The 15063-nt window shown below is 46.6% G+C and overlaps 1 protein-coding gene across 1 annotated transcript in view; it reads right to left on the reverse strand.

The window, feature by feature from the left end:
- Positions 1-15063, reverse strand: part of LOC147122543 (PDZ and LIM domain protein 5-like) — a 280792-nt gene that overhangs the window by 206165 nt on the left and 59564 nt on the right. Inside the window, exon 3 of the mRNA XM_086005178.1 lies at positions 3273-3424. Coding sequence (XP_085861304.1) covers positions 3273-3424 — 152 coding nt within the window. The remainder of the gene's footprint in view (positions 1-3272; positions 3425-15063) is intronic.

Raw genomic sequence — 15063 nt, forward strand, 5'->3', positions numbered from 1 at the left:
GAACCCAAGAGGGGAAAGTCGTTTACATCCCACCAGTCCAAAAACAAACATCTATGAAACAAACAGGTGAAACAGCGATTAACTTGTTCTTGCAATTTAGTGTATACTGTATTCGCTGCTCACGGTGCGGTCTCCTCTACCAAACGCAGATTGGGTGACCGCTTTGCGGAACACCTCCGCTCAGTCTGTAAGGGTCACCCCAAGCTTCCGGTCGCCTGTCACTTTAATTCTCCGCTCCACTCTCACCTCTCTGTCCTCGGCCTCTTACACCGTTCCAATGAAGCTCAGCATAAGCTCGAGGAACAGCACCTCATCTTTCAATTAAGCACTTTACAGCCTTCTGAACTCAACATCGAATTCAACAATTTCAGACCATAACCTGCCGTATCTTTTTTCTCTCTCACATGGCAGCTGTCGATCATTCCGCCGTTGCCATTTACACTTCATCTAGAGTCATCTTTTGTTTCTTAACTTGTCCCATTACCATCTCCTTTTGCCTCGCACCATCGTCCCTTTTGTCTTTTAATCTCTCCTGCCCTCCACCCGATCACAGACCTTCCCCTTTGTTCTTTCCTCCCCTCCCCCCCCTTTCCCTGCCCCCACACTTGCTTAAAAACCTGTTACATCTCCAGCTTTTTCCTGTTCTGATGAAAGGTCATCGACCCGAAACGTTAATTGTTTCTCTCTCCACAGATGCTGCCTGAACTGCTGAGTATTTCCAGCATTTTCTGTTTTTATTTCAGATTTCCAGCATCGGTGGTATTTTGCTTTTGAACAAACATCTATTAACCACTACTCTCTCTCTCTTGGGTCTTTTAGGCAATTTCCTCTTCCTGCAGCCACATCCCCTTTCATACCACCTGGTTCAATTTCATGAGCAAGCCTCCTGTACGCCACCCCTGCCCAACATACACCGTTTTGCAGCATTCTCCTTCACTGGCAGCAGGATCTACAACATTCCCTGTTGCCTCTTTAATGCAAGTTCACACCTATGCTCCAGTGTTCCCCTTTTAAAACAGGCAACTTGGACACCAAGGGAATCAAGGGATTTGGGAATAGTGCCAGAAAGTGGAGTTGAGGCAGAAGATCGGCCACAATCTTATTGAATGGCGGAGCAGGCTCGAGGGGGCGGTGAGGCCTACTCCTACTTCTTATGTTCTTATGTAACAATCTGAAGAGCAATACTTCAGCATTACGGTACCAAACCATCGTTTCTTTATGCTGCACGTCACTGGGACGCCATTACTGGTTTCTATAGATCAAAAAAGTTCAATTTATTAGCTTCATGCCAAGGTGATCAAAGTATTCTCTTAAATGTCCTCATCTCTGCCGGGACAACAATTTGAAAACTGACTCAACTCGGTGCTGAAGCTTAAAAAAAAGGAGCTTGGAACCGGATCAGATTTCCCCCAAAATCGAAGTCACACAATGTTTTCATATTATATATATGATTCCAGTTTTGTCATCAAGTTTAATGAGTCAATAATACCCTCCCCAAATTCAGAACACACCATGCTCAGCTATTTTGCAAATGTACTCGTCATATTTTGTTAAATAAAAAAAGTTGGACTTCATAAATGGATTTTATAGCAATGATTTTTCTGCACTGAAAGCATTTATATTACATATACAACACAGGTATTAGTGAATAAAATTAACAAGCTCTGCTCTAAAAACAGAATTGAGTTCCATTAGGGACTTGGAATGGTAAAGGACATGCGACCCTGGCTAAAATGGGAACTTCTCCTGTTGCTAATGATCAAGTTACGTTCTGAACAGAATCTTGCGCATCTACTTTGGTGCTTTTAAACTGAAGATCCGAACAGCTTTAGAGGTTCAAAATGTCAAGAGAACGCATTCCGTCTTAATACTTAAAACATACAACTCACAAATCGACATCTCAACACTTGGGAACAAGGTTTGGTATTATCTTCACTCCCACAGTAGCAACGAGCACAACCAGCTTCTTTCCAAAATCGAGGGGTGCGCTACAACTCTAACTCAGATACTGTAGCAACACCCCCCACCACCCCCTCCCCAACCTTCCCCATCCACCTCAGGATCAGGGTCAGTGATAAGTGAACCCATTGCATTTTGTCACTCAGATCAGCCATGGTCAGAAAGACTAGCTTCTCACTGGAGGCGGGCACATTGCCCACTACAATTCAAAATGCAACCTTGGGAAGCGGGGGGGGGGGGGGGAGTGGACAGCAGTATTTTATTAAGTTGGATACTGTGTACAGTATTGGTCTCCTTATTTAAGGAAGGATGTAAATGCGTTGGAGGCAGTTCAGAGAAGGTTTACTAGACTAATACCTGGAATGGGCGGGTTGTCTTATGAGGAAAGGTTAGACAGGCGAGACTTGTATCCACTGGAGTTTAGAAGAATAAGAGGTGACTTGATTGAAACATATAAGATCCTGAGGGGTCTGGACAGGGTGGATGTGGAGAGGATGTTTCCTCTTGTGGGAGAATCTAGAACTCGGGGTCACTGTTTAAAAATAAGGGGTCACCCATTTAAGACAGACAGAGATGAGGAGAAATTTTCTCTGAGGGTCGTGAGTCTTTGGAACTCTCTTCCCCAGGAGGGCAGTGGAAGCAGAGTCTTTGATTATTTTAAGGCAGAGGTCGATAGATTCTTGATAAGCAAGGGGGTGAAAGGTTATCGGGGGTAGGCAGGAATGTGGAGTAATGGGATCAGCCATGATCTTATTGAATGGCGGAGCAGGCGCGAGGGGCCGACTCCTGTTCCTAATTCGTATACCTTCATTATTTTTGTAATTTTCCTGCACAAAACCATTTATAAAAATCGCATGATTACAGATAAGGATCATTTGGCCCATCCATCATGACCCTCGTTCCCCTCCTCCCCCGATTATAGTATTCAATTGGTTCGGAAATGATTCATGGGTTTTTGCTGCCACTCGGAACAGGAGGAGGCCATTCAGCCCCTCCAGCCTGTTCCGCCATACAAATAGATCATGGCTGATCGGTGATCCACTATAGCCGGGCATCCATGCCACTCGACGATTCAGCACAAAGGGGAAAAAAATGTTTTTCCTTTTGTCGTCTCTCTGACCGATGTTGCCGGCTGATGGGCACGACTGTGGGTCCGGCAAAGTCAAAGGAGGGTGAACCGCCCGACCACTGCAACTTCCCACATTAAATATTGCCATTTGGATTCACAGTTTTCATCTGGGGGGGGGTGGTGGGACGAGCGACAGAAACAAACATTCGGCTGGGTACCGTAAATGCAGATGGCAGACGCTTACCTCTGCAGGTTTAGTTTCAAGGATCCGGTGCAGGCCTTGATCTTATTCTGAGCCGCCAAATGGGCCATCCCATCGGTGCTGATCCCATCAATGGAGAGGACCACATCTCCGACCTCAATGCTTGCCTGGGCGGCTTTCCCACCCTCCGACAGCTGAAAGAATAATTGGGGGGAAAAAAATTTCAGGCATAAAGTTGAGGTATGTTCAGAATGGATCACTGCCAGTACTCAAAATGTGCATACGTGTTTCTAGAGAGAGCTGGACATATATGTTGTCTAAGCATCACACTTAAGTTTTGTATTCTATTATGGTAGCCATGCTTTGTTATTTACACATTTACCAAATTCTATTCGCACAGTTATTTGGCAATGAAAGCTCGGTAAATTGCAGTCACAGTATTGGAGCATCTATGCACTGGTCATTCACACAGTCGGGACAGTTGCAATTTGTCACACCCTTGCGATAAATACAGGCAAAGTTGACAGCTTCTGCAGGAGTGCTGCAGTACACTGATTATTGGAACTCCCATCTCGCACATACAACAAGCCTCTATGGCAACCTGCAAAATAAACACGCTGCACATCAGGTCATCTTGCACCTGCCTTTGGTAGGTGGTGCCTTACAGCTTTCAACACAAGTAGAACCACCAGATTGACAGCTTGAAGATCGGAAGCCAAGAGTGGATTAATGTGGCTGGCCTCCCACGTTCTACCCGACAAACTTGAGGTCATCCAAAACTCTGCTGCCTGTGTCCTAACTCGCACCAAGTCCCGATCATCCATCACCCCTGTGCTCGCTGACCTACATTGGCTCCCAGTTAAGCAACGCTGAGATTTTAAAATTCTCATCCTTGTTTTCAAATCCCGCCATGGCTTCGCCCCCTCCCCAGCACCCCTCAGAGATCTCTGCACTCCTCCACATCCCCGATTTTAATCGTTCCACCATTGGTGGCCGTGCCTTCAGCTGCCGAGGCCCTAAGCCTCTCGTCTCGCTTTCCTCCTTAAAACCTACATCTTTGACCAAGCTTTTGGTCATCTACCCTAATTTCTCCTTTTGTAAAGCGCCTTGGAACATGTTACTACATTAAAGGTGCTATATAAATAGAAGTTGTTTTTGTGGAGCGGGAGGGAGGGAATATCAGAGAGAGAGAGAGAGAGAGAGAGAGAGAGAGAGAGACACAGAGAGAGAGACAGAGAGAGACAGAGAGAGAGAGAGACAGAGAGAGAGAGACAGAGAGAGAGAGACGAGAGAGACAGAGAGAGAGACAGAGAGGAGAGACAGAGAGGAGACAGAGAGAGAGACAGAGAGAGAGACAGAGAGAGAGAGACAGAGAGAGAGAGACAGAGAGAGAGAGACAGAGAGAGAGAGAGAGAGAGAGAGAGACAGAGAGAGAGACAGAGAGAGAGACAGAGAGAGAGAGACAGAGAGAGAGAGAGACAGAGAGAGAGAGACAGAGAGAGAGAGACAGAGAGAGAGACGAGAGACAGAGAGAGAGAGACAGAGAGAGAGAGACAGAGAGAGAGAGACAGAGAGAGAGAGAGACAGAGAGACAGAAGAGACAGAGAGACAGAGACAGAGACAGAGACAGAGACAGAGACAGAGAGCAGAGAGAGAGAGACAGAGAGAGAGACAGAACAGAGAGAGAGAGACAGAGAGAGAGAGACAGAGAGAGAGAGACAGAGAGAGAGAGAGAGACAGAGAGAGAGAGACAGAGAGAGAGAGACAGAGAGAGAGACAGAGAGAGAGAGACAGAGAGAGACAGAGACAGAGAGAGAGAGACAGAGAGACAGAGAGAGAGAGAGAGAGAGAACGCAGATTCTGAAGAATCGAAGCAGCTGTACCTCAAAAGAGCCTCTCGTGTAAAGTGAGCAACACACAAAGATTGAGCAATTATTGGCGAGTGCCTTAAAATGGTGCGGTATAGATTCAACCATTTCTTGTGTACAGTCATTAGGTGGAAAATGAATGGGCAAGCTGCCGACCTTCCCCAGACCGTATTGCACAAGACAGGATGTTGCAATTAACAACTAACCACCGATGCACTAATGGGTGCCAGAGGAGACTTGCAAGCGTTGCAAACCATCAACCTCCTTTCCCCCTGGTTATTTCCCTGCAGGCGTAAATCTGTTTAAGCGATTCGGGAAATTTCCACTCACGCATGAAGATTAAATCACCTGCTAGTGTTCATCACTTCACATGTTAGCAGTAAATCAGTGACCTACGCCCCGACACCGGTGGAGAGATTTACAACTTAACCTTTTATAATGGTGTAAAACATTTGTTACTAGCAAATAGAAACCTTCGGGAATAATAGAAACATGTTTCACTGAATTTCCTTTTTATCCTCGCCTTGGGTTCCAGAGACTTGCGCATAGAAATCTAGGCCGACACTCCAGTGCAGTACGGAGGCCCGTCTGTTCTCTCAGGTGGACGTAAAAGATCCCAGGGCACTATTTCACTGAGGAGCAGGGGAATTCTCCGCAGTGTCCTGGCCAATATTTATCCCTCAGTCAACATTACAAAAAACAGACTATCTGGTCAGTATTACAGGAAAGATGTGATTGCACTAGAGAGAGTACAGAGGAGATTTACGAGGATGTTGCCAGGACTGGAGAATTTTAGCTATGAGGAAAGATTGGAGAGGCTGGGGTGATTTTCTTTGGAACAGGAGGCTGAGGGGAGACATAATTGAGGTGTATAAAATTATGAGGGGCCTGGATAGAGTGGATAGGAAGGACCTATGGCCTAGAAATTCAGTGGCCTGCGCCACCAGTTTGCGCCCAAAGAGGGCACTCAGAGGCTTTTGTGCCACTGGCCACGCCTCCCGCGATATTTAGCGGGGCGCTAATGGCTAATTAACAGTGGGAGGAAGGCCTGCAGTACCGCAGCGTGCCGTGCCGCAGCGTGTGGCGCTGCGGCCCTTAGCGCACCGATATTCAGTTTCAGCGCCCCAAGCGGGGCGCGGGAAGCCTCGTTTAGCGGCCCGCTTCCATTTGGGGCGCAGAAACTGAATATCCGGATGGCGCAAGTGGCTCCGCACGCAGCGGTAATTCCGGCGCCCAGGCGAGCTTGGCGCCCCAAACTGAATTTTTAGCCCAAATTCCCTTAGCAGAGAGGTCAATAACCAGGGGGCATAGATTTATAGTAATTGGTAGAAGGATTAGAGGAGAGTTGAGAAGAACTTTTTTTCACCCAGAGGGTGGTGGGGGTCTGGAACTCACTGCCTGAAAGGGTGGGAGAGGCAGAAACCCTCATCACATTTAAAAAGTACTTGGATATGCACTCGAAGTGCCGTAACCTACAGGGCTACGGACCAAGAGCTGGAAAGTGGGATTAGGCTGGAGAGCTCTTTTTCATCTGGCATGGACACGATGGGCCGAATGGCCTCCTTCTGTGACGTAAATTTCTAAGATTCTATCACATTGCTGTTTGTTGGAGCTTGCTGTATGCAAATTGGCTTCCGGGTTTCCTACATTTAAAGAAACACTGACTAGACTTCAACAGTACTTCATTGGCTGTGAAGCGCTTTGGGGGCGTCCCGAAATCATGAAAGGCTCTGTAGAAATGCAAGTCTTTCTTTAAAAGCACGAGATCACAACAATGCATAATATTAATTTGCAAAAAAGAAAAACTGAAGGCAACACCGAGTAATCGAAATAAATGATCTGAACAACACACATTTGAGCAATGTGTTCAGATGTTGACTAACTCCAGCCATCAGATCTAACAATGGGAGAAGGTGAGTCACACCAAGAACACAAGGGGGGTCTAATCACCTCACACAGAGCAAGTGCAGCTTTTATATATAGTACAACACAAACACGCACACTCCAGCACACCATTCAGCTCTTCCGCCTCTGCCTTTGGTGTGCCAATTCCCTGCACCAGATTCCGACTGTCCAAACTTCGGAGAGTCAAAATGAAAGTCTTGGGGTTGGGGTGGGAGGGGAAGAGAAGCCCTCAAACTTCACTGAAACTAATTCTAACAGACTCATCTTAACTGGCCCTTCGCTGCTTTTAAATAACATGATCTCAACTTCCAACAAGTTCGAAAACAGCTGGGGTGATGTCAGCAAAACTAAAATGTCAACTGGCCCCGATACGACGGTGCAGTAACTGAAGCAAGACGTAAATCCTCTACCCAAGTTTGACAAAGTCACCTAGTATTTACTTTCGTACTCCAGAGTCCAGTAGATTTCCCGATACAATCTTAAAATCTTACAGCACAACAAAAGGAGGCCATTCAGCCCATCGTGCCCATCAAAGTGGTCCAATTAGTCCCATTGCCCCTGCTCTTTCCCCGTAGCCCTGCAAATTTTTCCTTTTCAAGTATTTAATCCAATTCCCTTTTGAAAGTTACTGTTGAATCTGCTTCCACCGCCCTTTCAGGCAGCGCGTTCCAGATCATCATAACCCGCTGTGCAAAAAAAACCTCTCCTCCCCACTGGTTCTTATGCCAATTATCTTAAATCTGTGACCTCTGGTTACTGTCTCTCCCGCCAGAGGAAACAGTTTCTCCGTAGTTAGTCTATCAAAATGCATCGTAATTTTGAACGCCTCTATTGAATCTCCCTTTAACCTTCTCTGCTCCAATGAGAGCAAACCCAGCTTCTCCAGTCTCTCCACATAACCGAAGTCCCTCATCCCTGGTACCATTCTGGCAAATCCCTGCTGTGCCCTCTCCAAGGCCTCGACATCCTGGAGGTGGTTAGCACTGTTGCCTCAGCGCCAGAGACCCGGATTCAAATCTGGCCTCGGGCGACTGTCTGTGTGGAGTTTGCACATTCTCCCTGTGTCTGCGTGGGTTTCCTCCGGGTGCTCCGGTTTCCTCCCACAGTCCAAAGATGTGCAGGTTAGGTTGATTTGGCTATGATAAATTGACCCTTAGTGTTAGGGGATTAAATATGTGGGGTTACGGGGATAGGGTGGGATATGTGTCTGTGCAGGCTCGATGGGCCGAAATGGCCTCTATCTGCACTGTAGATTCTGTGATTCTGTGATAGGTAGAGGGGAGGCAAGGCCATGGAGAGATTTTAACACAAGGACGAGAATTTTTTTTTAAATGAAGGCGTTCGGTGCTAGCAGCCAATGTAGCGCACAGGGGTGATGGGTGAACAGTACTTGGTCCGAGTTAGGATGCGGGGGCGGCACAGTTTTGAATGAGCTTAAGTTTGCAATGCAAAGTGGTCAAATTTGCTGATGATGCCAAACTGGGAGAGCCAGTGGAATAAGGGGAAGCAACTTAAGAAATTACAGAACGAGTTGGGCAAAATAAGTATGTGAGCAGATCAATACCAGACAAAATGTAATACAGCCATGTTCAAAGGAAGGAAGTTATGAACAACCTTTATAAAAACACTGGTTCGTCCTCAACTGGAGTATTGTGTCCAATTCTGGCCACCCCACTTTAGGAAGGATGTGAAGGCCTTAGAGAGAGGGTGCAGAAAAGATTTACAAGAATGGTTCCAGGGATGAGGGGCTTCAGTTATGTGGAGACACTGGAGGAGCTGGGGTTGTTCTCCTTGGAGCAGAGAAGGTTGAGAGGAGATTTGATAGAGGTGTTCAAAATCATGAGGGGTCAGGACAGAGTAGATAGAGAGAAACTGTTCCCATTGGCAGTAGGGTCGAGAACCAGAGGACACAGATTTAATGTGATGGGCAGAAGAACCAAAGGCGACATGAGGAAAAACTTTTTTTTTTTTTTTTTTTAAACCCAGCGAGTTGTTGTGATCTGGAATGCACTGCCTGAAAGGGTGATGGAGACAGACTCCATTGTGGCTTTCAAAAAAGGGAGTTGGATAAACACCTGAAGGAAAAAAAGTTTGCAGGGCTACGGGGAAAGGGCGGGGCAGTGGGACTAGCTGAAGTGCTCTTTTAGAGAGCCAGCACGGGCTCGATGGGCCAAATGGCCTCCTTCTGTGTTGTAACCATTCTATGATACAGGTTGAGCGTCCCAAATCCGGAGTTCCGGAACCCGGGAATTTTGGTGGCAGGGGTCAGAGATCCGTAAAATGTTCCGGAATCCAGACACCGAGGGAAGCGTACCAGAAACCGGAACCAGGCATTTCCGGACTCCGGACATCAGAAACACGTGCAGAGTCCAGAAATATCGCAACCTGGGCTCGGGCGTTTCCGGACTTCGGACATCAGAAACACGTTCCGAAGTCCGGAAAAACCCGAAAATCGGCTCGGCCTCGGTCCAGAGGTTGCCGGATTCGGGACGTTCTACCTGTACTGCACATAGAAAAGAAAAATAAGGAGTATGCGTGCTCCACAAATGATGCTAAAATAGCCAAGGATAAAGCCGAGATCTGAGAGCCGGAGCAGACTTCATCCTAAACATCTATAACCAGTGCAGAGTCGCCACTAACAAGATATAAAATGATTAACTAGATAGCCAAAACATTAGAATATACAACATCAACTTGCATTTATATAGCACCTAAAACTTCCCAAGAGCGTAATCAACCAAAATTTGACACCGAGCCACATAAGGAGATATTAGGACAAATGAGAAATCGCAGGAGCAGTTCAATTAACTTGGCTTCAGAGACCTCGACCGCTAATGGGAGTGAATATAATTCTTTGCCCTCATCATGACTGCGTCAGCTCGTGGCTCAGTGGGTAGCACTCTTGCCTCTGAATTGTAGGTTCAAGCCCCACTCCAGAGACATGAGCACAAAAATCTAGGCTGAAACTTCAGTGCAGTGCTGAGGGAGCGCTGCACTGCCGGACGTGCCATCTTTCTGATGAGAAATTAAACAAAGGCCCCGTCTGCTCTCTCAGATGGACATAAAAGATCCCACAGCACTATTTCAACGAATAGGGGTTATCCCCGGTGTCCTGGCCAATATTTATCCCTCAATCAACATCACTAAAACAGATTATCTGGTCATTTTCACATTGCTGTTTGTGGGAGCTTGCTGTGCACAAATTGGCTGCTAGGTTCCCACATTACAACAGTGACTACACTTCAAAAAGTACTTCATTGGCTGTAAAGCACTTTGGGATGTCCGGAGGTAGTGAAAGGTGCTACAGGAAACTTTGCGCTATCCGGCACCCACGGGACCGAGCTGCTGCCGTTGCCTCAAAACTGCCATACTCTCCAGAGTTAATGTTGAGAGATACGGAGATTCTTATCTCCGTATTTGACAACAAACACTGTTGCTTAGCAACAGCTTCTAAACACTCGGGTGTGGCCTGCAAGCTCTGTAGCTGAAGCTGTTGCTATAGCTACAGACCTTGCACAGTTTGACTGTTCAAACAAAGCAAAAAAAAACAGAATAAAAAACGGCTGCTGATTTTTGCCGGTGGCTCCAGATTGCCGGATAGCTCACCTCCGGATAGCACAAAGTTTCCTGTATATATAAAAATGAAAGTCTTTTTCTTTTATATTCTGTACTTCATCACAAAGCCGCTCATTTCAATGGAAGCTTCAATGAAGTAAATAGCGAGTGAATGCTTATCTATCCAACAAGTGAGAGTCCTACCACCACCCCTTGACATTCAACTGCATTACCATCGCCGAATCCCCCACCATCAACATCCTGGGGGTCGCCATTGACCAGAAACTTAACTGGACCAGCCACAAATACTGTGGCAACAAGAGGTCAGAGGCTGGGTATTCTGCAGCGAGTGTCTCACCTCCTGATTTCCTAAAGCCTTTCCACCATCTACAAGGCACAAGGAGTGTGATGGAATGCTCTCCACTTGCCTGGATGAGTGCAGCTCCAACAACACTCAAGAAGCTCGACACCATCCAGGACAAAGCAGCCCGCTTGATTGGCACCCCATCCACCACATTAAACGTTCACTCCCTCCACCACTGGCGTACCCTGGCTGCAGTGTGTACCATCTACAAGGTGCACTGAGGCAACTCGCCAAGGCTTCTTTGGCAGCACCTCCCAAACCCGTGACCTCTACCACCTAGAAGGACAAGGGCAGCAGGTACATGGGAACACCACCACCTCCAAGGTCACACATCATCCTGACTTGGAAGTACATCACCGATCCTTAAATCGTCACAGGGTCAAAATCCTGGAACTCCCTCCCTAACAGCACTGTGGGAGTACCTTCACCACACGGATGTTGCGGGTCTAGAAGGCGGCTCGCCACCACCTTCTCAAGGGGCAACTAGGGATGGGCAATAAATGCCGGCCTTGCCAGTGACGCCCACATCCCATGAATAAATATTAAAAATATCAACCTCTGGTGCAACCTGAGACGGTTCATTCAGTAAATATACACATCGCATTTTACAACAGTGTCTGAGCTTCACTGTAAAGTGAGTCACCTCGTTAAGGCAACTTCCAGAACAAAATATTTATCTGCACTGCAGCACATTTGGTAGGCATCAGCTAATAAAAATCTACAACGGTTTCAACTTTCGGCGTTTGAAGTTTTCCCTCAGTAATTTGGAAATAAAGTTAAGAGTCATGTTTAATGGCCAGTAAAATTGCCCGATAAAGTAATGAAAATAGTACCAAGGAAAGGCAGGTGACGGAAGAGAGGCTTCTGAAAGCCAGACAATCAAAATTGCCATCAAATAAGCCTTGGGAAAACTTCACAAATCGTTACTACATCAGGCCCACAGGCTCAACTTACATCTCAGTGAAAGGGATTACTACCAGCATCGTGCACCCGAATCATAAAAATGTAGAACTGGGGTTGAACTCCTGTCTGCCAGTCTAAAACCGGTCATACTGGCTCCAGTTTAAAACCACATCCACTTCAGGAGCAGGTGAAGCTGCAATTCAAAGTCCCTCCGCCCCAGCAAAGACATCTCATTAACTTGTTCCTCTTGATTAGCGCCGGCCTACGCCCCACTCCGCCTGGTCTGACTTTTAAAAAAGTGTATTGGTTGTTTGCAGGCGCCACCCGCCCGCGCAGACTTGACCACCAGGCGCTCACCGTGACGCCAGGTTCTCTGCGTCACCGCCATCCGCGAGCCTGCATGCCAGACGTGACCAAATCATGACTTCCTCCCACGGCAAGGTCGACGGTGATTTACATCTGGAGCCCGAAAAAACTCTGGGGAACTTTTTTTTTTTTGGCGAGCAGACTTCCAGAGTGTGCGGTGAGGTGACATACAGCATGTCTGGAAGATGTAAACTGCAATCTGTTGCAGCTGCTACAGCAGGGGATCTTCGAAACAACCACAGGCAATTCGAAATAAACCCAAGAAAAATACTACAGGAAACTTTTTTTTTTTTTTAAATCCGGCACCGACGGTACCGGCGTGGTGCCGGTTGATCAAAAAGTCCAGATTACAGAGAGGTATACTTACCAAGGTACGAGAGCCCCGTACACGGCCACAGGTGCAGGAGCTCCGGTTACACAGCCACTAATATATAGTAAAACTTACCTGAACCTACTCCTGAATTTTGCCGGTTAAGAGAGATTTCCAGATATTTAGGTGCCGGTTAAGAGAGTTTCCTGTAAATAAAGCCCAGCAACTTATCGGGGGGGGGGGGGGGGTGGCAGTGGCAGAGGAAAGAGGGCGGGAGAGCAGCGCACAGCGTACACCAAGAGCACTTGACAACCTGACAACTAAAATATGATGAGTAAATAGGAGCATTATTCAAAAACCCACGCAGTAGCTCATCCTTCAAGATAGAAGTGTGTCATTTTTGGGGCGATTAAATTCTTGTGGAAAATCAAATTTGCAAATGCTGGGTTCATGGAGACAAAATGCTAAAGAGCGGTTTAAGATTGCTTTTTGCATCTGTTCAGAGTCAAGTGCAGGAGGTAGGAAGTGTACATTATCCCAACGGTAGAAATTATTTAAACGGTCCTATGTTTATTCCCTGTGGAATAACAACAGAAAATGCTGGAAAACCCCAAGTCAGGCAACATCCGTGGAGAGAAATTGGAGTGGACGTTTCGGGTCGAAACCCTTCTTCAAAACTGGAAAGAAAAGAAAATAGATCGAAGGCAAGGCTGCGAAGCTGATGCGCTTGAGAAAAAGCAAGGGGGGGTGGGGGGTGGGGGTGGAAGAGAGAAAAGTGGGACCATAGCTGGGAAGTTCCAAAAAGAAAACCCCCTTCACCCTCCAATCAAGAGTTGCAGAATAAATTTGCTTAGGATTAAGAGTGACACAGAAGTGTTAAGAAATGCGTACTGATGTACACTATACAGAAGCTGTGGCTCAGTGGGTAGCACTCTCGCCTCCGAGTCAGAAGGTCATAGGTTCGAGCCCCACTCCAGAGACTTGAGCACAAAATCTAGGCTGACACGCCCAGTGCAGTTCTGAGGGAGTGTTGCACTGTCGGAGGTGCTGTCTTTTGGATGAGACATTAAAACCGAGGTCTCGGCTGCTCGCTCAGGTGGAAGTAAAAGATCCCATGGCACTATTTTGAAGAAGAGCAGGGGAGTTATCCCCAGTGTCCTGGACAATATTGATCCATCAATCAACATCACTAAAACAGATTATCTGGTAGGTATCACATTGCTGTTTGTGGGAGCTTGCTGTGCACAAATTGGCTGCTGCATTTCCTGCATTACAATAGTGACTACACGCCAAAAAGTACTTCATTGGCTGTAAAGCGCTTTGGGATGACCCAAGGTCACGAAAGGAATAATTCTTTCTTCCTTTAATATCTATCAATTTCCCATAGTGTGGAGAACAAGTGACTGAGTCGAAAGACATTTCCAGCCTTTTTTCCCATCATTAATAAGACCACACATGGAATACTACTGCAATTATGGGTACACTACCATCAACAGGACATAACCGTAGCGACATTGCCCATGTCATGGAGGTGTTAAGTTGGTTTTCAGAGGAGTCATGCCTTTGACTGCTCAGATGGTGCAGGGAAGACTATCTGACTTCAACAGAGAACACAAAACTAGAGAGCACTGGTTTAAAATGGACAAACTTCAAGGGAGATGGGAAATTAGCAGAAGCGTTTTATTGCACACAGATTAGCAGTTGGCACCAAGTTGATTCATTCCTTGCCAAAAAAAGAGCTAGATAAGTATCTGGCTGGGAACAGGATTAGATGATGTCTGGATGGGTATTGATAAAATGATTGCGTGCTCTTGGGAAGATGTGGTTCTAACTGGCAAGGAGAGTGGGACTAATTGGATAGCTCTTTCAAAAGAGTTAACAGCACGATGTGCTGGATCATTCTAGGATTGCATACTATTGGGGAGATAGAAACATAGAAAATAGGAGCAGGAGTAGGCCATTCGGCCCCTCGAGCCTGCTCCACCATTCAATGCGATCATGGCTGATCATCCAAATTCAGTACCCGGTCCCTACCTTCACTCCATATCCCTTGATCCTTTAGCCTTAAGAAATATATCTAACTCCTTCTTGAATATATTTAATGAACTGGCCTCTACTGCCTTCTGTGGTAGAGAATTCCACAGGTTCACCACTCTCTGGGTGAAGAAATTCCTCCTCATCTCAGTCCTAAATGGCTTACCCCTTATCCTTAGACTGTGACCCCTGGTTCTGGACTCCCCGGCCATCGGAAACATCCTTCCTGCATCCAGTCTATCTAGTCCTGTTAGTATTTTATATGTTTCAATGAGATCCCCTCTCATTCTTCTAAACTCCAGCGAGTATAAGCCCAATCGACCCAATCTCTCCTCATATGTCATTTCTGCCATCCCAGGTATCAGCCTGGTGAATCTTCGCTGAACTCACTCCATGGCAAGAACATCCTTCCTCAGATAAGGTGACCAAAACTGCACACAATACTCCAGGTGTGGTCGCACCTGTGCTACTGGAAGAGGTTTGGGTAGAATATGGTCTATGGAAGGCTGAATGATCAGCACTTTGCTC

The sequence above is a fragment of the Somniosus microcephalus genome, chromosome 2, assembly GCF_052327205.1.
Source record: "Somniosus microcephalus isolate GS21.2 chromosome 2, FLI_Smic_1.0, whole genome shotgun sequence".
In the NCBI taxonomy this organism is placed as follows: Eukaryota; Metazoa; Chordata; class Chondrichthyes; order Squaliformes; family Somniosidae; genus Somniosus; species Somniosus microcephalus.